Source organism: Pelodiscus sinensis, chromosome 2 (genome assembly GCF_052426305.1).
Source record: "Pelodiscus sinensis isolate ZL-2025 chromosome 2, ASM5242630v1, whole genome shotgun sequence".
NCBI lineage: Eukaryota > Metazoa > Chordata > Testudines > Trionychidae > Pelodiscus > Pelodiscus sinensis.
The window spans coordinates 174,037,684-174,062,160 of record NC_143053.1 but is presented as its reverse complement, the minus strand read 5'-3'; the positions used below and the strand labels follow the sequence as shown (position 1 = coordinate 174,062,160).

The 24,477-nt window shown below is 45.2% G+C and overlaps 1 protein-coding gene across 2 annotated transcripts in view; it reads left to right on the top strand.

The window, feature by feature from the left end:
• Nucleotides 1–24,477, top strand: part of FKBP9 (FKBP prolyl isomerase 9) — a 53,250-nt gene that overhangs the window by 10,251 nt on the left and 18,522 nt on the right. Inside the window, exons 1-4 of one of the 2 annotated variants that reach the window (XM_075921771.2) lie at nucleotides 10,290–10,843; nucleotides 19,173–19,318; nucleotides 21,141–21,330; nucleotides 22,460–22,605. In XM_075921771.2, the coding sequence (XP_075777886.1) occupies nucleotides 10,590–10,843; nucleotides 19,173–19,318; nucleotides 21,141–21,330; nucleotides 22,460–22,605 (736 nt within the window). In that variant the 5' untranslated portion in view covers nucleotides 10,290–10,589. Of the gene's footprint in view, nucleotides 1–10,289; nucleotides 10,844–19,172; nucleotides 19,319–21,140; nucleotides 21,331–22,459; nucleotides 22,606–24,477 lie in introns of those variants that run through there. The other variant, XM_075921772.2, reaches the window with a different exon arrangement.

Genomic DNA, 24,477 nt, shown 5'->3' with positions numbered 1-24,477 from the left:
CCACCTGGTGGCGGTTACGAAGACATGCCCATACTGACTTTTTAAGTTGCTGTATACTTTGTCCCATAACATTTGTGGGGAGAGGGGAAAATCCAAGCCTGTTTTCTGCACATAGATCTGGATGCCAAGATGCCTCACAGATAGGCTTCCTCAGGGTTAGAGTAAAATGGTGGAGCATGTTATGAAAGTGTTTCCCAGTCTCTCCATGCTTCCACTACTCCCTCTGCTTACATGGAGGCTTTATTTAGAAGGTGTGATAACAGGGAAAGACTGTTTAACAAGTACATACAGCAGGTATGATTGGATGTTGTTTTGTAAATTCTGCCTTTCAGATTTCCGGTAATAGATATGGAGGGAGAATACACCATCTCTTTCTGTAGCGATATTGCCTCAGTATGTATGATTCCTGTAGTAGTATCAAAGGATCTATTGCAGAACAGCTAAAATATCCTGTTTTTCTTCTTGAGCCACCCACTGGCTGAAAAAAAATATTTGTTTCTGAATCTTTCATTATTTTAACCCAAGTCCAAACACTGAAGTATCTCAATAACTGTTACTCCCTTTGCCCCTTAGGATTCTAATTAAATATACATTGTTATAATAAGTCCAAGTCATTCTTTATAAACCCCTCACTAACATTATTTAGGAATAGTTGCTAGTCTAAACCTTTCTAATATTGTAATTGGTAGGAGTATGTGTCTATCACACTTCATTAATACCAAGTCAAATATTGTAACTATATACAGAGGCAAAACTCCTTTTAACTTCAGTGCAAGCTTTCCCTCAAGTAGTAATGTTGAAGATTCCCAAGTGCTTCACAGTGTCTGTGTAAAACAAGAATACTTAAATGTGAATAGCTCATTGCATAACAAAGGAAGAGAGTTGAAATGTTGGCCAAAGAAACTTGTGCAACCCCTGCCAAACTTATGAAATGTACCAGAGGATCATTAATGTTCATGCTGAACATACAAGACTTTAAAATTAAACAATGTAGTCTGGCTCTGAAAGTTAATGGGAGTTTTGCTGTTGACTTCAATGGGAACTGGTAGCCAGTCTTTTGCAACTGGAGGAAATGCTTCTTGAGCCTTAGTAATTTTTACATCAATGATCAGTTAAATTGTTCTCTCCTTACATAATAGGATTTATAATTTCCTGAAAACATACCAAACCATGACTGAAAGTACCTCAAGTTTGTTATGCCTAATGTATTTGTGAAATGGGCAAAATCCAACTTCAGTGCCTACAACTGTACTTGTGTCCTTAAGCATCAGTGGAACATTTGCTGACTGTCTCAATGCAGCATAGTGTCAGCAGTGATGAGTAATATTATCTAAATAGTTTATAGAATCCCTTTTTGGTTCTCCTGTACATCTATATTAAATAGAGAAGATGGCTATTTGTTCAGTTAGTTTTAAATATAAAAACTGAACATGTTTAATGAATGTTGGTCCAAAAACCAAGCTATAACAAGTTGTTCTTCCTTGCTCACAGAGGACTCATTGCTACACCCAAAGTTTTTCCAGTCAGTTCTGTTTTCCTGAGATTGTTAATTTTGCCTAAGTCAGTTCCTCAGCCCACTCCTCAATATAGCTCCCAGGGGATTTCCTCTTTACCCCTTAGTAGGGTTGCCAGATGGTTTAACCAAAAATACTGAACCTCCCCCCCCCCAAAAAAAAAAACTGGGAAAAAAATTCTGTTGAGGGGGGAAAAAAGGAGGATCCCAACAGCAGTAAAGAAAGAAAGAAAGAAAGAAAGAAAGAAAGAAAGAAAGAAAGAAAGAAAGAAAGAAAGAAAGAAAGAAAGAAAGAAAGAAAGAAAGAAAGAAAGAAAGAAAGAAAGAAAAAAGTCAGCATGGCTCCTTTAAGAAGAGGCTTTTTTGCCTGCAGACATTTTGTTTGTTCCAGCCACAAGACAAGCCCCTGCAGAACCAGGTAAGCAGAGGGGTGGGGGCATCTGGGAGGGTCGGGGGGTCCAGGAGCTGGGCCCAGTTGCTGAGTGTCATAGGGTTGCCAGGTGTCCGGTATGTTTGCCTCCTGGCAGGGGGAAAAAAAAACCACAGAGAAAATACTGGACATTTTAGATGTCTGGTATTTTCTGAATTTTTTTTTTTAAACCAGAGGAGGCAAAAATACTGGAGTGTCTGTGTCAATACTGGACACCTGACAACTCTAGTCCTTTGTTCTTCATCTTCCTGGAGGAATTTTCTATGCTTTCTTCACTGAAAACCCAGCATCTAGGGCTTTCTGTCTGAAGGCCCCTTTTCATCCAGCAGGTTCCCACTAGAGCCTTGAAACCCAACAGGACTTAACTACAAGTGACAACAACCCAGTCCTCTCAGGCTCAGTTCTGACTATCATCTTCTGCTCTGGCCTCAGCATAGAGGCAACTATGTGACCCACTCCTGATGGCTACCACCATGTTGGTGTGCTGCATGAACTGTGGAATTGAGTATGCCAGAGAGTTATAGCTCCTTTCCTTCTGAAGCACAGCGAGGTCAGGGGGTGATACACGAGAAGTAATGGTAGTTTGGAATAGGAAGCCTAGTCTGAACTACCTAGTTCGTGCCACGTGTAGCCGCGGGGCACGGAGTCCGAACTAGCGGACATTTAAAAATGGCGCCCAGCAACATGCAAATGAAGCCCGGGAAATTCAAATCCCGGGCTTCATTTGCAACTCCGGTTGTCTACATTACTACCCTAGTTCGAACGAGGGTGGTAGTGTAGACATACCCTTAAATATTTAACTAAACTAAGTGTAATGAGGTATGCATTAAAACAATTTTTAAAATAGAAAATGTCTTAAATTGCAATTAACTAGTTTAAGATAAAAACCATCCCTTGTAAATTTTATGCTTTCCCTCCCCAGCTAGCAGTCAGCTGACCAGGCACAAATCTGTCCAGTTTCCTCTTAAAGGGACATTGTCAAAATCTAACACTTCTTAAGCATTATATTAATATACTTGCAATGTCAAGTTACAGCAGCTGTTTCCTATATACTGAAAAACAAATCAACTGAAACAATTGTTTTTCTTCCAATGGTTTTCCTGGAAAACCGTTCTCAATGTTGAGCGCTGCAGAGCAGGATAATGAAAAAAGTTCTTCACTGACTAAAACAGATGTATTACTGACTTGAGCAGGAAGTCTTATGATTAAGTAAGGAACACTGATGTTATCAGTATTGATTGTTTCACACAAAATGTATGTAGAGCAAAAACTACTTGCTTTTATTTGCCTTTTGACAGTTTCATCATGATCTGCTCTGTAGAACTCTTCCTCAATTACTTTTACATGAATATCAATAACGTAATATCTTTTACTTTAGCAGATTCCACTGCACTTTACGAACAGAGCTAGGTTGCAGCTAACGTTAGCTCATGTAGGCTATTCAGGGAAGGGTATAAGGAGTTTTCCTTTGGCTTTGATACACTCTAGTCTCATTCCAGTAAAGTAATTCACCTGGATAGTTCCCATTTTACTCTAGTGGGAGCTGCAAGTGCTTAGAACCTTAAAAAAAAAAAAAAAAAAAAGCCACAACATACACCCAGGCTGCTTTTACACTGAATCCCAACAGGAGTCCCACTTTAAGCACACACAAACGCTATGGGTCTAAAGCTGTTATTCATCCTTTGTAAGCGAGCTGCTCTATAGATAAACACATCTTTACTGAGCAAGCAGAAGTTTAGAAAAACCCATAAGATCCCATGATTTTGTTTCCTGAATATGACAGTGTTGGAAAATTAAACAGCAATCCCCAGTACAAATGGGTCACAAGACTTATGTACTATCAAAATCTGCAGGGTCTACTGAGGGGGAATATGATAGAGGTATATAAAATCATGAGTGGTGTGGAGAGGGCCAATAAAGAAGAGTTATTAGTTCTCATAATAGAAGAACTAGAGGACACCAAATGAAATTAGTGGGTAGCAGGTTTAGAACTAATCAAAGAAAGTTCTTCTTCACAAAGTGTGTAGTTAACCTGTGAAACTCCTTGCCAGAGAAGGCTGTGAAGGCTAGGACTAAAATAGAGTTTAAAGAGAAGCTAGATAATTTCATGGAGGTTAGTTCCATAAAAGGCTATTAGCCAGGGGATAGAAGTGGTGTCCCTGGCCTCTGTTTGTCAGAGGCTGGAGAGGGATGGCAGGAGACAGATCACTGATCATGGTCTTCAGTCCACCCTCTCTGGGGCACCTGGTGCTGACCACTGTAGGCAGACAGGCTACTGGGCTAGATGGACCTTTGGTCCATAAAAATGGCCATTTTTATGTTAGGTACTGATACTCCTAATAATAATAAAATTTACCTAATTAGAAAATACCAGACATTTTATATGTATGGTAGTTTTAGTTTTTTTTCCCCCCGGAGAGAACCCTCATACCAGACTGTCCAGCTCAAAACTGGACACCTGGCAACGCTAGGTGCTCCTCTGCCCCCAGACCCTGATTGGCCTGGGGGTGGGGGAGCATGCCAAGCCTCTCCCAGGGAATTGGTGCCTAGTGGCAAGGGGGCTCCCCCACCCCCAGACCAATCATGGTTTGGGGGTGGAGTAGTTCCGCCCCTTCCCATTTAGACCCCGCCCCTTCCTGGGTGACCCAGGGCTACTTCAAAAGTTTTTGAAGTGGACCCTGGGCAAAAATCATTGACTACCCATGAACTAGAAGAAAATGTAGCCCAGTGAGTAATCAGTTGATTAGTACAGTATCATTTGTTTGTTTCTAACAATGTCCACTAACTGCTAGCAGTAGGTGCAGTGTAAACCCGCCAAAAAAAACAAAAAAACAAAAAAAAAAAACACACATTGTTATCACGTAAGGAGCTTGTAGTGAAAGCTTAAGCTGCAAGTCAGATGTTTGCTTTCACACTGGAATTTCTAACCAATAAATGAGCATAAATTCATATTTAATATGTAACACTACTATTAATACTTTGCATCTCTATATTTTCAAAGTACATTATAAACATTCTGAAGAAAGAGATTAATGTTGAGTATAATATTTTATTTCCCCCTTTAAATTCAGCTCAGAAGTGACAAAAACAGAACTGTTCCCCTGAGTGCCTGTTTTAAAAAAGCAGGGTGAGTTTTAAAGATGAGTGGTATTTGAAATTTGTGGGGGGGACACATAATTGGAGTCTCTTCCCACAAGCCAGTTTATTCACCAAAGATTATCACAAATATGATCTTGCCACACATTTGCCCTTGGTTATTAGAATACTTACAGATTTTTGATCTGGCACACATCTCACTCCATGTTTCCAGTTGCTCTTATTCTTTATGTACCTCACAACTATCTGTTATAGCTTATAAGTACTAAACCTTATCTAAATTTGCCTGCCACAGTTTATACTTATCGGCAGCATGCCAAGCTTAACTTATTTTTTCTAATGATGACTGCTTATGTTCTTTGTTTGGTCTTGTGAGGGGGCTCACTCACCACCACAGCACCACCTGCTGTCTGTCCTAGGAATTAGCTCCTTCTGGTCAGCTGGGTGCCTTCCCTCTGGTGGTGTCTCCCCTTTCCCTTCCAGGCCACTGCATCCTCTTCAGGACACTGCCCTCCAGCAATGCCCATGTCAGTCTCTGAGCTCCCCTTCCGGGGGTGGTTGTTTCTTTAGTGGACCATGCTTCAGGCCCCTGCAGTTTGGGAGCTTGCTTGGCCAGAGCTCCCCTAGCCCTACCTTGCCTCCCTAGCATTACTCTACCTCTAGGGCACCTCCTACTTCCCCCCCAGCAGTCAGGCTGTTACTCCTCTCTCCACAGAGCAGCAGCCCATCCTCTTATATAGCTCCCAGCTCGCTCTAATCAGCTAACTCAGCCTCAGCTGGGGCTAAACTCCCAGGCCCTGCTCTGGGCTGGGGTTTGCCCTTAAAGGGCCAGTGCAGGGCAAGCGCCCTATCACAGGTCTGTAGATGGTATAGCCAGGGGCAGATGACCGTTTTGCGGTGCCCCGGGCAGCATAATTCCGCGGGGCCCCCCGTTTGCCACAGCGCATGCGCGGGGCTTTCTGAAGCGCGGGGTCTGGGGCGGCTGCCCCGTTCGCCCTGCCCTATATCCGCCCCTGGGTATAGCATTCTGAAAATGTTACGGCTACATCTACACTGGCACCCTTTTCCGGAAATGCTTAAAACGGAACAGTTTTCTGTTATAAGTATTTCCGGAAAAGCGCGTCTACATTGGCAGGATGCTTTTCCGGAAAAGCACTTTTTCCGGAAAAGCGTCCGTGGACAATGTAGACGCGCTTTTCCGGAAAAAAGCCCCGATCGTCATTTTCTGTTCTGAAAATGTTCTGCTCTGCTCTGTTCTGAAAATGCTTTTAATGGAAAAGTTTTCCGTTAAAAGCATTTCCGGAAAATCATGCCAATCTAGACGCAGCCTATGCCTTTTAGTATAAGTGTGATTTGACAAGTAAATTCCCAAGCTGTTAGCTATGTTGGATTTTGCTAGAAAAAAAAAAGTTTAGTTTAGCTAATCCTTATGGCTTGTTTAATTAGTTAAACTATGTTTAGAATCTCTGAAGAGAACAGTACAAAAATTTGCAATAAGAGAAATCTAGGGTTGCCAGTTGCCACCCACTTGGTCCTTCCCCACCTAGGGCAGGCAACCAGCATCAGTATTCTCCTTCCCGGCTTGGTGCTGTACGGTAAAAACATACTACTGCAGGTGAAAAGTGGGTGGAGGCTTGGGGCACCTCGTGGATAGCCAGTAACAAAGGTGGGAGGAGTTGATACCAGTGCTGCATATCGGCAGGAGGAAACTCTCAACATCCCCTTTAAGGTTTGGTTAAATCGCTCGATCAACCCTTTGGTCTGGGGGTGGTAGACCGATGTCTAACTTCTGTATGCCCAACAGGGCGCACACCTGGTGAAGAAGCTGGGAGGTGAAATTGGTTCCCTGGTCAGTCAGCAACTCCAGGGAAGCCCCCCTTGGGCAAAAATCTTCACCAGCTCCAAAGTTATGGTGTGTGCTCCCATATTTCGGAGTGGAATGGCCTCGGGAAACTGGGTCACATAGTCCACCAGGACCAGAATATACCGATACCTGCCTTGCTTTGTGGTAGTGGCCCCACTAAGTCGAGGGTAACCCGTTTGAAGGGAGGCCCTACTGTGGGAAGGGGGACCGGTGGGGCTTTCTGTGGGGCATCCACAACCAGTTGACATTCAGGGCAGGAGCAGCAGTAGTCCCTCACCTCTTGATAATTCCTGGGCCAATTAAAAAAAAAAAAAAAAACACCACACGACTTGAGACAGGGTTTTATCTTGCCCCAGGTGACCGACTGCAGGGATGTCATGGGCTAGCTTTAAAACAGCCCTCCGGTGATGGCGATGGACTAGTAACTGGGATTGGACCTCCTGGGTCTGTGGATCTCGAGACACTTGGAAAAGACGGTCTGCTACTAGCTCAAAATGGAGCTGTTGCTCAGGGTTTTGAGGATTCATCACTATTCCGTCAATACAGGTTACCTGGTCATAGGCAGACTGCAGAGTTGGGTCATTCCGCTGGTCTTAGGGGAAGTCTGCCAGGCTGGCTGTTCCCAGTTCCTCCCCCGGGGTATTCCAGGATTCCTCAGGCCTTCCTGGGCCATCTCTCATGAAGGGCCCCTCTTTGGCTTTCCTGGGGGGTTCCTCCACCTGAGGGCTGGCTGGGTCCCTCCCATCAGGCTCTCCTTCCAGGGCAACCACAGAGGCTGGACCTCAGAGGCTGGCTTCTTGGAGGAGCTCATTGAACCCGGGCCAGTCCCAACCTAGAATGATGGGGTAAGCTAAGGTGGGAGCCACCCCCCACTGTCATCCCCTCAATGCCCCCATTTATAGTTACAGCTACCCTAGCACTGGGGTAAGTCTTTACACCCCCATGGATACATTGGAGCCTGAGCTCTCCAACTATCTCTATGGGGTCCAGGATAACCCCCCTTTTTACGAGGGTCTGGCCAGAGCTCGAGTCAAGAAGGGCATTAACTTCTCGTGATCCCACCCCCACACGGCTTGTCAGCTTGGGTGAGGCCAGTCAGTGGGCCCAGGCCTCAGCCGTGCATACCCGACTAAAGCTACAGTCCGTTTCCGGACAATCCCTCTGTAAATGGTCCATGAGGCCACAGGCAAAGCATGGCCTGAGTTCTGGGCAAGTCATTCGGGCAGGTTCATATGGTGGGGAGTTATGCCACTCCTCTCAAACCCCAAGGCGAGGAGTCCCCAGAGTCTCATGGGTCCTTTCAGACTGCAGGCCAGTGGGGCCTATTGCAGTAGCCCTCTGTTGGGGCCTTGGGGTTGGTGCAGCCCCCCCTCCCCCCCCCCCGGTTGCATCACTTGTTGGTGCTGCACTCCCATTTGCTACAGCATCTGTTGAGGTTGCTGCTGTTGAATCTGAGCCAAAAATTTATCAAGATCCATCCTAGATTTCCCTCTTCCTGGTTTTTTTTTGGGGGGGGGGGGAGGGAGGGAGAGGTATGTGTATACCCCGGTAGTCCCTACACCTCTCACTTCAGGTGCTGGGTCATGCCCATGGTCTCCACCATGTGTAAGCAGTCTTGCTTAACCCTGGGCCCCTGACCAGTGTTCGGGCCGTTAAGTAATGGTCCAGCAGCCTCTTTTGACTGTGGGGCCAGAGGGTGGGGGAAGGCCACAATCCCCTGCCAGTCCAATGTCAATACAGCCCTAGCCCCAGTTCAGGTTGGGGCAGGCAAACAAACCATTTCCTGGCACGTGGGGAGGGGGAGACCGCCACCCAATATGTGGGGTAGCAGGAGGGGACATGGTCCTCCTTACTCCACCACGTCCCAGCCCAGGGCCCCAGCAGTGGCAGCCACTGCGGTCAGCAGGGAATCTGATCTGCAACACGCCGACAAACATCAAAGGATTACCAAGTCAGCCTGACCATCATCTGCTCTAATTCTTCTATGCCTCTTAATCCTCATTCCATGTCTACATTCCTGAAAGACAGTTTTCCAGAGAGCTATTTTGTGTTTTGAAGTGTGGAAATGACAGTCCTCCCTCTAGGACAAGTTTCTGTAGTAACTTCAGGCAAGTCTGTGTTCATCTTCCTGCCCAAAGGAAACTAGTCATCCTTGTGTTTTTCAGGTTGCTGAAGAATAGGGAAAGCGTTACCAAGAGTAGTGCCAGGGAAGTGAGTGATTTTGCAATGCATTTGTTCTTCCTAACAAGCATATAAGTAGGGATTTCTAACCTTTGTCCCTTCGAGAAATTAAATAATTAATTATTTCCTTTACAAAGATACTGGACACTTGGCTATGTCTACACTGGCGGCTTCTTGCACCAGGGTGTTTGTGCAAGGGGTCTTGTGCAAGAAGTCTTGCGCAAGAGCACGTCCACATTGCCATGTGCGAGATGTGCTTTTGCACAAGAGCGCCCATGGCAGTGTGGACGCTCATGGGATGAGGTTTACTGGGGCTGCCGACAAAGGGCTTTGATGTCGACAGGGGAGCGTCCAGACTAGCGCGCTGAGCGGACAAACAGCTAATCAGCTGTTTGTCGGCTCAGCGCGGCAGCCATGTAAATTTAAATGAAGCCGCGATCATTTAAATCGCGGCTTCATTTGACTTTGCCAAAAAAACAAATCTACATGGCTCCGTCAACGGAGCCATGTAGTTTAGACGTACCCCTAGATAAATTCATGGAGGTTAGATCGTGAATGGCTATTAGCCAGGATGGGCAGGGAGGGTATCCTTGGATGGACCCAGTATGGCCTTTCTTATGACTGTCCTTAATTCCAGTTCCAGCTTGGACAGTTACTGCTGTGCCCTTTGTTAAGTCACTTAATTTCTCTGCCTCAGTCTTCACAGCTATTTAAAATACTGGGTGGTGTAACATTTACCTAGCTCATAAGAATGTTCTGAGGATTAGCTAATGTTTAGCATGGAATCTGAAGTTGAAAAGCCCTAGTTAGTTACTAAGTTACTATTAAATATTACAATATTCTTTTGGGGTCAGTTTAAGTGAAAATATTTTTTATTTCATTTTTAATGGTCAGGTTTTTAACTGTGCAATAATGTGGTACAATGCAGGGATACATTTGAAAGCTGTGCTCATTGGCTGAAGATAGTAGTTAAAAGTGTGAGTTGGAGGAATGAAAAACAATCAAATCAGTCCTTGATCGAAAAGCCTGAAAGGAGCAAAGGCTCATGAAGTGGGGAGAGCAACACTGAGCTGAACTCAGAATCAGCGCCACGTAGCACCACGTGCGCAGGGCTTTTCACTTCTTGAAGGGTCGTGGGCATGTAGTGTGATGCCTCTAGTCCCTCCCTTTCCTTCTGGACTTTGAGGCCTGGATTCTGGCCTGTTTCCAAGAGAGCAGCGAAACTTAGGAACCATATGCAGCAACAAGAACTTGGGCTGGAGCGTAGCTAGTGGCGCCTCGTACAGAACCCACCAACAGCTGTGCACGGACCACCCCTCCCGCCTGAGCCCCCTCCCCCTGCTGCAGTCTCCTCCCTCTCGGATGGAGGGGGCTGGGATGATTTTTTCCCCCCACTCCACCACGTTTGCAAATTTTGCAGCAGCGGCGGGGTTGGCCGCACGGCGCCTGGAGGCCGGGAACCGCTCGCAGGGCCCCTCGGATTTCCCCGCCGCTCCTCCGGCTGCATGGCGGGCTTGGGGATGCTGCCCAGGCGGCGGCGGCACCGCTGCTGCTCGCTGCTGCTGCCCGCCCTGCTGGTGAGCTGGGTGGCGTGCCAGGCTCCGCCGGTGCCGGCCGGGGAGCAGCCCTGGGACGGGCAGGACGTGCATATCGAGCGCAGCTTCGTGCCCGAGCAGTGTCCGCGCACGGTGCGCAGCGGGGACTTCGTGCGCTACCACTACCACGGCACCTTCCCCGATGGCAGCAAGTTCGACTCCAGGTACCGCCTGCGGCTCGGGCTCGGGCTCTCCCCGGCCGCCGCTGGGGCGGGAGCCAGGGCTGGGGAAATCCCCAGGGGAGGGAGGGGCTGCGAGGGGGACGCGGCCCTGAGGAGGTTGCAGAGGGGATGGGGTGGAAGGTGTCAGAGGGGTGCTGAGTGGGGTGGGGGTGCCGGGTGCTGAGTGGGGGAGGGAGCTCAAGTGACTGCTTTTTGGCGGGGAGGGAGTTGAAGTGCTGGCCTTCGGACCCCATGAATTCCCCTACAGAAACAAAATCCAGGACTAGGTAGCACTTTAAAGACTAACAAGATGGTTTATTAGAAGATGAGCTTTCTGAGGAAGTGGGTCTGGCCCACGAAAGCTCATCATCTAATAAACCATCTTGTTAGTCTTTAAAGTGCTACCTAGTCCTGGATTTTGTTTCAGCTACACCAGACTAACACGGCTACATCTCTGTCACTATCCTACAGAAACAGTCCCTATGGCCATCTAGCCCAGTGTGCTGTCTGGAACAGTGGCCAGTCTCAGGCGCTTCCGAGAGAGGCACAAGAAGCAATTCCCTTATTGGGCAATTAGTGGACTGAAGGAGAGTTTCTCTCTCACCCTGGCGGGGCATGTGGGTTGTTATATCCTGTGTAATGATGTTTGGTTTCTTCTGTCTGATAAAAAGTAGGTGTTTGGAGAGCTTTGGGGAGCGATTAAGGCTTTGGAGAAGGTGATTTCCAGATGGGCGTGGGCTGGGGCTCCAGGATTGCTTTGGATGGGCTGTAGTTTTGGTTCATTTTCCCTCATCCTTTGCTTGGGTCATTTGAAGTCCATAAGTCTTTTTTTTACTGCAGGAAGGTGTCAGAGCCACGTGGAAATATGGGGCTATTATATGCAACTAAACTGCACAAAATACGTAATTGAATGATTTCCAATTATTTCTGATTATGGCTGAGGAAATGTCTCAGAAATGTGAATGGGACAAATGGATAGGAACTGGCCAGCTGCAGCAAATGAGGATCCACTTGGGAACAGATGGGTGGTTGTGCCCAGGCAGAGACAGTTTTGTGTGTTCCAAAGCAACCACTGTTCAGAGCCCCAGTTTGGGCTTGTATTTAGCAGTTTTTTGCTTTCGACCTGGCAGAACTAGAAAACCAGACAAAAGTGCAATTAACTTTCTAAACCAGGGGAGTGAATCCCACAGTCAGCTTCTATTTCATTACCCCTTGTCCTTTTTCACAAGGTGTGTTCTTTTCTCCTGTGCCCCCCATTTTAGACCCAAACGTACCACACCCTGAACAAAACTGGTTATTCCTAATCCCAGTTATTTTTGTTGCTAAATCTTTTAAGCAAAAATGTGAAAACTCGCAACCTGAGTTTGCTTAGAACATTTTTTGTGTGTTAATCTTAAGATTTTCCCTGTAACTTTCTTGGTGATCTGAAGATGATATATAAAGGGATCAAAAGACTCAGGGTTTTTCATTCTACCACTTTGCTGGTCCCCCTCTCCCCCTCCCCGCTTCATTCATTACACTCATTCTATACAAGAAAAAACAAAAACCACCATTTGAAGTAATCATAATTAATCTTTCTCATACTTCATGGAAAAAAGTCTGCCTTTGACAGTAAACAAGACTACTCCTGATCTAGCTAACTGTAATCCAGGGCTGTTCGTTGAAGAAAGTGTATGATATGATAAATGAATGCTCAAGCCATCTTGCTTGATATATACGGGGAATAACATAATATCAACAGTGTCATAAATCATCACCCATTTTGGTTTTGGAAGAATAAGGGTCTTTAATGGAATTTTAGAACAAGCCAAGATAGGATCTTGGCCGTGAACCTGAAAAAAATATACACTATTGGTTGTGTGCGCAAAAAAAATTGTTTTTGCTTTATACAGATATGCAGTAGGGCCCCAATCTGACAATGGGCTTGTGTGAAGCATCTTCCATTTCTGTGTTGCTCCATGTGGTGGCAAGGATCCATCTGTGCAGATATCTTGCAGGATCAAGGCCTAAAGGGGTTTTACTAAGACGTATTTTTGGGGACTGTATTCTTTGTATTGCATTGTACATTTTTTGAGCTGATGGTATGATTCCCAGCTTGAGGCAACAGACCCCGACTAGCTCTGATCGAGCTACTGTGCTAAAAACAGAGGGTAAACACAATGACAGACTGGCCTACCCTCCAGAAATATACACCCATCAGATACTTGAATTCAGGCCTGTGCAAAATATGGCCTGTGGGCCATATCTGGCTCATCAAACCACTGGATCCGGCCTGCGGATGCAGTGGGGAGCCCCAGGCAGGCTCCCTGCTTGCCTTGCTCTACTTGCACGCCGCTCAGAAAAGCGGCTGCCAGGCCATTTCTCTTTCAAAACTGTGAGCCTGGAGTTGGGGGGGGGAAGGCTTCAGGTTGCCTCTGCTCCCAGCACAATTCCATTGGCCAGTTTCTGGTCAAAAACAGGCCAATGCAAGCTTCCTGTTTGAATAACAGGCAGCCACAAAGCACCACGCCCCATCCCATCCCACCCCACGCATAGTTATTCACACATGCACATGGGCCTGCAGCCTGTGTGGGGGTGGAACAGGCTGTCTGGGTGGCTGCCTGAGGAACATGCTGGGCTGCTGTCTGGGAGTCACCCAGGTAAGTCTCCTGACCAGAGTCTGCTTCTGACATGCCAAGCCCTCTGTTCCCCAAAACTCTGCCCCCTACTTCTGCCTCCCTACTCCACATATCCAAATCCTCTGCCCCCATCCTGCACCCATATCCCCTCCCAGATCCGGTACCCCAATCCCCTGCCCCAGATCACAATCCCCTTGTGCCCTAGGTCACAACTCAAACCCCTGCACCCCAGTCCAGTGACCCAGGTCACAACTGCCTTCTTCACGCAACCTCCATCCCAGACCTCATATCCCCTCCATTAATATCATGGAACAGTGTGGCCCTCAACCACTTTCCAAATTCTTGGAGTGGCCCCCCCATCAAAAATTATTGCCCACCCCTTCTCTAAGGGGATCTCTACACTACAAGGGTATTTCAAAATAAGTTATTTAGGAATAATAACTCGTGGAAGAACTATTTTGAAATAGCATGTGTACACTACAGGGAAGCCTCAAAATTAGTCTAAGGCAGTATCCCCTAATGTGGACATGCTACCTCAATTTAGAGCCCCAGGAAGTATGGGGGAGTAATCACTTTGAATAACCTGGGGAGGGGCTATTTCGAAATAGCAGCAGTGGAGCATCCATACTACAATAAATTGGTTTTATTCCTACTGGGGGTTTATTATTCCGGAATAAGAAGCCTGTTATTTCAAAATAGTGAAATAACGAGCTTGCTGTGGGGACGCTCACCTTGTTATTTCGAAATAATGTGAGTTGTTTCAAAATAACGCTGTAGTGTACACATGCCCTAAGCATCTATTCAGGGCAGCTATCCCCTCTTGCTACTACAGGCAGTCCCCGGGTTACGTACAAGATAGGGACTGTAGGTTTGTTCTTAAGTTGAATCTGTATGTAAGTCGGAACTGGCGTCCAGATTCAGACACTGCTGAAACTGACCGCCAGTTCTGACTTACATACAGAATCAACTTAAGAACCCCAGGCGTCCCCAAGTCAGCCGCTGCTGAAACTGATCAGCAGCTGATTCCAGGAAGCCCGGGGCAGAGCAACTCTGCCTGGGGCTTCCTGTAGTCAGCGCTGGTCAGTTTCAGCAGAAGCTGACTTGGGGACGCCTGGGGCAGAGCAGCTGGGGTACTGCTGGGTTGCTCCAGTAGCGCCGCTCCTGGGTGCTACTGGACCAACCTAGCAGCACCCCATCTGCTCTGCCCCAGGCGTCCTGATTCAGCCGCTGCTGAAACTGACCAGCAGCGGCTGAATCAGGACCTGGGGCAGAGCAGCTGGGGTGCTGCCGGGTTGGTCCAGTAGTGCCCAGAGCGGGCGCTGCAGGACCAATCGGCAGCGCCCCAGCTGCTCTGCCCCAGAGTCCAAAACAGAAGCCTGGTCTGCTGGGGGGGGGGGGGGGGAGCACACTAGCTGCGCCCCCCCCCTCCCCAGCAGACCAGGGACACGGGGAGCAGAGCCTCTGAGGCTTTGCTCTGGCAAAGCCTCAGAGGGAGGGACCCCGCCGCGGCTGCGGCTTCAGTCCGGGAGCCTGTGGTCTGCTGGGGACCGTCCCCAGCAGACCACAGGCTCCCGGACTGAAGCCGCAGCCGCGGGGGGGTCCCGTGCCTCTGAGGCTTTGCCAGAGCAAAGCCTCAGAGGCGCGGGGAACCGCCGCTGCTGCCGCTTCAATCTGGGTGCCTGTGGTCTGCTGGGGACCGTCCCCAGCAGACCACAGGCACCCAGATTGAAGCGGCAGCAGCGGCGGTTCCCCGCGCCTCTGAGGCTTTGCTCTGGCAAAGCCTCAGAAGCGCGGGAACCCGCCCGGTGCCCCTGGTCTGCTGGAGACGGTCTCCAGCAGACCAGGGGCACCGGAGCAGCTTACCAACGGGGCTTTCTCGCCCCGACTTCCGGGGCAAGAAAGCCCCGTTCGTAAGTGCGGATCCGACATAAGTCGGATCCGCGTAAGTCGGGGACTGCCTGTATAGCTACACTCCTGTGATAACTTCATCAGAGCTTTTGCAGGCATGTTGACGTAAGCTGGGAATCAGCCCCGCATCTTGAATCATAGACTTACCCATGGGCTTATAAATGCCCAGCACAATAGAGCCCCAAATCTAAGTAGGACCTCTGGGTTCAAATTTAATAGCTAGTAAGAAGTATTGATGAAAAACAACAATCTATGTAGGAACATATATGACATAAATTAATATAGAAGTCAATTGGTTTTATTTGTCTTTTATTGTCTATTTGTTATTCTGTTCTATATAGTAGTTGGTGATGATGTACAATTTTTTCAGCCTACTAATTTATAGTTTGAGTAATTTAAAAAGTAAAAGACTGACTGCCTCAAGTTAGCAATTCTAGAAATAGAAGAGGTTTTTTTTATTGATTAGATTATTTTAAGACTTTTAAAAAGTTTTTCATAATTCCTTTTGTGCTCATGTTTACAGTATAGGAATTAAAGATTGACTCAGATTTATACTGACGTTTAATTTTTTACGAAGTTTGTACTACGGTTCTTATAGTTGCTCCTGTTTTTTAAATTAAGATGCAAGAAAAGAAGAATAAAATCAGAGCAGATATATTCAGATAGTGATTTGAAATTGCTTTATAACTGTAGCCTAAATAGAGGCAGGCTTCTATGATGAATAATTGAGGTCAGTTTTATTTAGCCTTCTGCTTCAGTGTTGAAAACTTTCATGAAAACTTGGAAGTTTTTTCTGTTCCTTCCAAGTAAAATCCCTTTGCTGCAAATCACTTTTATAAAGTCTTATAAAATATATCGCAGCTGTAACTGTTACGTTCCTTTTATATTATATAAAAAACCCAGAATTCATGCCATTTTCTTTCTTCAGATATGTGTGCTTATTTTCATGGCCATATAAATAATTTGGAGTTCTAGGTCTGGATTTAACTACAGAATACTGAAGTAATAAAAACAAATACCATCTGTGTAAGCTCTCAGTAAAATTAGTCATGCAGAGTTGGTTTGGTATAGTTTTGCTTAGTTCCCCTGTTGATACAAATATTTTTGTTAGATACTGTGGATTTGTTTTTAATAAATAATACATTTGTGTGGTTTTTTTCTATTTTAAATTGACTCTTGACATAGTTATATATTTCCAAGTTGACAAAACATGACAAGTATCCATTTCTCACTTACTGTCTTTATTATCTAAATTTTAAATCTTATTTATTGTGTGTGTATGGCTATTACAGCATCTGCTAGGAGTTTGTTTAAATTGAGTTTTCCAACGTAAGTTCTCTAGACATTTCTGGAAATATTCTTGCACAGTATCAAGTAATGTCCGCTTTAAGAAAAGTTATTGGCTATTGTAAAATGGTGGAGTCAATGCGGAGAGCGCATTCACAAGCAGTGTAGGAATTCTAGGCCTGGGGCTGTTAGGAGCCCAGTGTGTTGTGGAAGTGATGTGTACAGTTTCTTTGAAAGTAAAGCCCTAACTTCATTTCTCCAACAATATCCACCTACCGGCTGGTTTTGAGAATGCTGCTTGCCGGCAGAAAGGAAAACATAGCAACCCCCCCCCCCCCCCCCCCCGCTTTTATCTGAGGAAAAAGACCAGGAAGCAGCATAAAGACTTTGTAGTGACAGGGGAACAATGTAAGCGTGTATAAGCTGTGGAATGTTTCAGAGGATTCATTGCTTTTCTTTTGTGTGTGTGTGTGTGTGTGTGTGTGCGCGCGCGCGCGCATTTTTTGTTAAAAAAATGAAACATTAATTTATTCAAATAAACTGAATTGAATTACTCCATTAAAGCAAGTACTTGGTATTAGGGATGTAAAATCCCATTTAATCAGTTAACTGCATGAAACCTTACGTTTAGTTGATTAACTGATTTAAAAGGGGTGGGCAGAAGAGAACTGCTGGAGCCCCTTCTTCCCTTCCCCCCCTGTCTGCTGCAGCTGGCCTGGAGTCCCCTTCTCCAGAGGAGCCCCCTGCTTGGCAGGTGGATGGGGCGGGGGAGCTGCTCCAGCCCCCCCGCCCCTGGATAATATGTTAACCATTTACATCTCTACGTGGTATTTGATTTAATGTGATTAGACTTGCACTTTTGGGGGATAGTCTCATATTTATGGAGCAGCTATGACCATTTTTGGAAAACTTTATCATAATTCAAATTTACTCCAAACCCTCATATCATCCCATTAGAAGATAAATTCCCAGTATATGTCACATTCTTGGAATTAGCAAGCTTATTGTATAAAGCAGATATCTAAGGGTACGTGTACATAGTAGCTTGTACCTTGAAATAAGCTATGCAATTTGAGCTATGCAAATTGCGTAGCTTATTTTGAAATTTGGTACTGTCTACACAGCACTAATTTCAAAATAAATCTCTATTCCATTGATTTCCTTAATCCTTGTACAACAAGGGTTTTAGGAAGTCGGAGTAAGAAGCCCATTATTTCAAATTTATTTAGAAATAACGGGCTTCTTGTGTAGACAGTGCATAACATTATTTTGAAATAATGAACGTTATTCCAAAATAATTCCGCTATGTATACATACCCTAAATGTTTGATGTTCGCTTTATCAAAGAAATGGGCGTGGAAGAGAAAAATTTAGCTAATTAGTACATTTTACACAATTAGCACCAAAAATAGTGCTCCCCTCTTCTCAGGAAAGATGTAATAGCAGCAATGAAGTCTCATGTTACTAAGGCTTCATTATTTTACCAGCAATGGGGAACTTTTTTTGTCTTGGAGGCACTAAGCCACAGAAACATCAGTCTGGGATTAACTCTTCTAAAGGCCTGGGGCTAGTGGATTTTGTGGGTGCTGGATCTCTCTGGTGGGGCAAAAAATTAGGGGTTCAGTGTGTGGGAGAGCTGCCAGGGAGCGGTCTGGGGTCTGGTGGGAAGGAGGGTGCAGAAGCAGTCTGGGGTAGGAGTGCAAGATCTGGATGCCAGGGAGGGTGCAAGAGTGGGCTGGGAGTGGGGATGTGGAGTCTGGGCAGGAGGTGGGGCACAGGAGCACGGTGAAGGGGTGGAGTCTGGAAGGGAGGGGGGGCAGGAGCAGGCTGGGGCGGTCTGGGCGGCAGGGGTGCGGGGGATTGGATTGGGGCACCTAGCTGGGCAGCTCCCAGGAGGGCACAGGGGTCTTTGCATGGCAAAGTGCCCTCTGCAGCATGCAGAGCTGTTTCCTCCCCTTGCCAGGCAGAGCCCACTGTGAGGGAACCCCAAGCCTTGCAGACTGCATCCAGCTCACAGGCTGTCGTTTCCCCCACCCGTTTTACACAGCATGTTCCAGCCACTTACCCAGTATTTTTGAAGTGTTATAAAATTAAGCTACTTTTGTCAAAATAAAAGAACAGTGTATTGTGTGGTACAATTTCCTTGTTTTTATAAACTCTTTAATTTACATATAATTCAGTAATTTTTGCAATAGATCCTCCACTCATTGGTGTGAATTAGCAAAATTCAGCTGTAGTCTGAGGTTTGTGAGAAGACACCTGGCACTTCATTAGGAAGCATGTGTGAAGGATAACAGGCCAAGATTGCATTGGGGTCAAATAGAGGAGTAAAGTTTAGGGAGTGCTTGCATTTGTATAGGCCTTTTTTTCCACAGCAGATATGTCTAAATAAAGTTCTGACTGAGTGAGTGAGTGTGATAAAGATAACAAGATAAAATTAAACTGGGAAAAGAGAGAGACACGGAACAGTTTGTGAATAACCCATTTATCTTTTGTTTTCTCTCTGTCCCTCTCGATAGCTATGACAGGGGTTCCACATTCAATGTGTTTGTGGGAAAAGGACAGCTTATTGCAGGGATGGACAAAGCTCTGGTTGGAATGTGTGTGAACGAAAGACGTTTTGTGAAAATTCCACCCAAGCTTGGCTATGGGAGTGAAGGAGTTTGTAAGTACAGCACCAAAGTTATAAATAATTTGGTTGCATGGGATATAGGAGATTTAATTAAATTGATAAAATTAAGATTAGAAAAACATTGTAAAAATTGCACTTGATTTGATGATTTTTTTGGGTGGGTGAGAAGGTAATTTTCAGACACTTGCCACTCAGTTTTGGACTATTAAAATGCAGGGGCTTCATCAGTGAAGTCCAGGGCCAGTGTCATGGTAGTAAGACAGCTTCACTCTGCAGTCTTTGCTAGACACACACAGACAACACTGCATCAGCTCATATTTGTTTGGAAAGTTGTATTCACAACACTAAAAGCTAGAAAATTATTCTAAAAATGAGGGTTCCACTTAAAAATCCAACTTTTATGTGAATTTTGGTTTTACAAAAGCGACGAGGAGTCCTGTGGCACCTTATAGACTAACAGATTTATTGGAGCATAAGCTTTCGTGGACAGAGACCCACTTCATGAAAAGTTATGCCTAAAAAAGCTTATACTCCAGTAAATCTGTTAGTCTATAAGGTGCCACAGGACTCCTTGTCTGAATCTGCAAAAGCGACTAACACAGCTACCCCTCTGGTACTTGGTTTTACAAGTTATTTTTAGAAGTGACACCTTTGTTTACTGTAACTGGAAAAGATTAAAAAAAGATGCTTTGATCCTGCAATCAGTTAAACATGTAAAACATTCCCTTTGACTTCAGTGGGAACACTCAGATGTGGAAGTACTTAAGATTAGGGCCTAAATATTTTTCTTTAGGTTTTTAATTGCTTAGTTTTTGGTTGTTTGACTAGCATATTTGACAACATTTCTTATATAGTCAGTTTCTCTCTTTTTGTGTGGTTTTTCACACAAATACAGGAGAGAGGGAACATTAGACCTACATCTAGTCTAAATAATATTTAGTCCTGCCATGAGTTCCCTTCCAGTCCTATGATTCTATAATTTAAATTGAAAAATAAAATGTTGAAAAATCACAAAAACTGGTATAAGACTCAGAGCCAGTGTTACTCCCTGAAGTGACTTTTAACGTAGGAATTTCTTTTTTACTTACTACAGTTCAAGTTGACTCTGTCCTTGTACAATCCAATAGAATTGAACAAGTAATCCCCCAAGTTCCTCAAGGAAAGCTTTTTATTTACCGTTCGTTTATAAGATTTTCAATTCCCAAATGGAGGAGAGTATCAAATAGTTTCTTGGGGCTTGAACTCATAAAGTGAAAATGCCCTCGTCTCTGACAAAGACAATGGAATTTCATAGGGATTGAGAAGATCAGCAACATTCTGGATTGGGTATTTATCAAAAATTTAATTTTATTCCTTGTTTTGTTATCTTGGAACAGGGATGTAAAATCCTGTTTTACTGATTAAGCATGATGTTTGACTGGTTAACCAATTAAAGGTCAAGCATGGGGGGAAGGAGGGACACACGTTCCAGAATGCCTTTCCCCCTGCACCATGGCCAGGTTGGAGTGGCCTGGAATTGCTGCATACAGGAGCTGCTCCTGGCAGCTGGAGCAGATCCTACCTGCAATGCTCCGAATGGCTGAAGCAGCCACCTGCCCACGGTGGGCAGGGAGCTGCTCTAGCTCTCCCCAGCTAACCATTCACATCCCTACTCTGGAGGTATAATTAAGTTATAAAATATAAAGATATAAGATTGTAAATAAGTATAAATGTATTGTTTGGAAAACTTCTGTGTGGGTGGCAGATGTCTGATGCTTTCAGTGGCCTAGGTAAAGTCAGATGATTTTATATTAGTTTGGTAACTTGTGAAAGGGTAGGATGATAATGATTTGAACTTTTTTTTGTGTTTTTGCAGCTGGCGTAATCCCCCCAAATTCAGTGCTTCATTTTGATGTACTTCTGATAGATCTCTGGAATTCTGAAGATGAGGTTCAGATTCAAACTTATTTCAAGCCTGAAAAATGTCCTCGGACAATCCAGGTATCTGACTTTGTAAGATACCATTACAATGGAACTTTCTTGGATGGGACTCTGTTTGACTCAAGGTGAGGAGTTGAATTCATATATTTCCCAGCAGGGGAATCCCTGGTGTCAGCAGGCATGTGGCTGAGGATCCTAGGCCCTGGCAGGGAAATCCTGAGGGGCTGGGGAGGCCAGGCAGGGGAACCCCCTGTAGCAACAGCAGGGGCGAGCCCCTGCCTGCTAGTGTATTGTGGCAGTATGCGGTGCCCTGAGGAGAGGAGTCGGCAGCAGGGGAGTATTGACCTCCCTTGGTCCAGCAAGCTCTCTGGTCCAGGACTGCTCAGGTCCCGAGGGTTCCGGACCAGGGAGGTCCAACCTGTATTGATATTTATATGTGATGCTAGTTTTATGTGCAAAACTGTGCTGGGTTGTTAAAGAAGGTAAAGTATCTCCTTTTTGGGAAGCCTTCCAATGTGTAGTTTTCCATCAGAGGATTGTCTAGAATATTGGCAGAACTTTATGTGACGCTTGTGCACTGAATGCTAGGCAGGCTGTGGCCAGTGCAATTAATCCCATGCTTTCAAGAGCCAAATCTGTTTCGCAGAAAAATTTTGTGCTGCCAGTGTCTTACAAAATCGAGGCTATTAATAAATTGTTTGATTAGTACATATAAAGGCTTCCACCAACCTATTTATTTTTAATATTTCCTAGCACATTTGCTTGTATATGTATTTACCAGCATCTTCTAAGGGATCAAATGTCAGAGTTGCCAAAGTGTGTGTGTGTGTGTGTGTGTATGTGTGTGTGTGTGTGTGTGTGTTTCTTCCCTTCCAAAGGCTTGTACCACTAATGCTGAAATATAACAGAGGGTAAAATTTTCACAGGTGTTTACATCCTATATTGAAAACTCAATGAAGCACTTAGGCTTTTAAATCTGACTATCAGATTAACCTTCTAAATTACATTTGAAAAAGAATTTAAGCTTCTAAATCATTTAGTCACGTTGGAAAATGTTACCTCGAATGTCTCCATCAGATGCCTGTGTTTTTGGAACAGAAAGTTGTAAATTATGTTCCACGTGCAAAATGCGAAGTGAACTCTAGTGACTGACTGTGGTGCACCTATGTGTGTAGGCCTTTGGGTTATTTTCCTTATTTTTATTGGCTCTGTGATATTAGCTTTTTCTGTTTATTTCTTTGTTTTATTTTTTAGCCATAATCGGATGAGAACTTATGACACATATGTGGGAATTGGATGGCTGATTCCTGGTATGGACAAGGGTCTCCTGGGAATGTGTGTAGGAGAAAAGCGCATCATTACAGTACCTCCTTTCTTAGCATATGGAGAAGAAGGAGATGGTAAAAATATCCTTATCCCCTCTACCCTCCCCAAACTCTCCATTTTCTAACACAAATCTTTGCATTACATAGATAGCATTGTGAAAGCACCATTATTTCAAATTATATGTGGATGGAAAATACATTTAGAAAAATAATTCAGGATGTGGCTTATCACCATAGTTAGGGATGTAAGCAACTAGTCGACTATCCAATAAAGCATAAGGTTATCGGATATTCGACAAGTGATACTAGTTCCTCCCCCTTGTTGCCTCTATCAGAGAGGCAGCAGGGGGGGGGGAGCGGGAGCTGGTTCTGGGGAGAGCCAGCTTAAAAAGTCTGTTCCCCCCAGCACTGTCTCGGTGAGGGGCAGCAGAGAAGGAGGCACAGTGGGAAGTGACGTAAGCAGGGACTGAAGCAGTTTCTGCTTCTGCCGCTTCTGCTGTGATTCTGCTTTTGAAATGTACAAGAGCCCCAACAGGCGCTGCAGGGAGCATGGGACCAGCGGGGAAGTCCACACTGTCCCTGCTCTCCCTGCCAGGCTTCTGCTTTTGAAATATACAAGAGCCCCACTGAGGCTCTTCTATGTTTCAAAGGCTCAGGCTCTTCAGGAAGTATGGGGCCAGCCTGCTTGCTAGCCCTGTGCTCCCTGAGGGGCTTCTGCTTTTGAACTGTAGCAAGAGCCCAGCAAGGCTCTTGCTACAGTTCAAAGGATGAGGTGCCCTTATAGACTAATCAAATAACTGATGGAAATCCAATCAACTATTTGATTAGTTAATTAATCTAAATTTAACATCCCTAAGCAAAGTACAGATATTTTTATATGTCATGAATAGTAGGCTGGTTTATGAACAGAGGATTGCTTAGTATTGATTTAATGTGTGTGTGTGTGTGTGTGTATTATATACATACATACAGATAATTTTTTTCTATGAAGAATAAACTCCCTATGCTTCTTAAACTGGATGTCTGGTGCTTCCTTATTGCTTCTAGACAACTGCCACAGCAATTTGATTTCTCTTAATAAATGAAAAGTCATCTTAGAGTTCCTGGTTTCTGTTTATCTCTTGTTGCTTGTCGCAATAATAGCAGTCCATTGTTAGGCTGTTTCCTGGTCTGGACTCCACTGACATATATATCTCAACCAGTGTTTGTGAATCCATGCACATCTCTGCTACTTCATAAAAAATATTTGAAAATCAGTTCTGGAATTATCGTTCTGGATCAGACTCAAAGTCCTTTTTATCTAGTACCCTGTCTTCAACAGTATATACCACATCTTCAAAGAAAGAGGCAAGAATGCTGTTGTAAGGCAGATATGAGGCACCTGACTCCCTACTTTAGGTCTTACTCTGATAGGGTATGTCTACACTACCCCCCTAGTTCGAACTAGGGGGGTAATGTACGCATACCGAACTTGCTAATGAAGCCCGGGATTTGAATTTCCCGGGCTTCATTAGCATAAAGCCGGCGCCGCCATTTTTAAAAGCCGGCTAGTGCGAACCCCGTGCCGCGCGGCTACACGCGGCACGGGCTAGATAGTTCGGACTAACAAGCCATTCCGAACTATCTGTACGCCTCGTTCCACGAGGCGTACAGATAGTTCGGACTAGCTTGCTAGTCCGAACTATCTAGCCCGTGCCGCGTGTAGCCGCGTGGCACGGGGTTCGCACTAGCCGGCTTTTAAAAATGGCGGCGCCGGCTTTATGCTAATGAAGCCCGGGAAATTCAAATCCCGGGCTTCATTAGCAAGTTCGGTATGCGTACATTACCCCCCTAGTTCGAACTAGGGGGGTAGTGTAGACATACCCATATGGAATAGTTAGAAATTGGGTCTAGCTCTGAAGCATGAAGTTTACTATCCCTTCTCTGGTTTTATCATCAAGAATTATG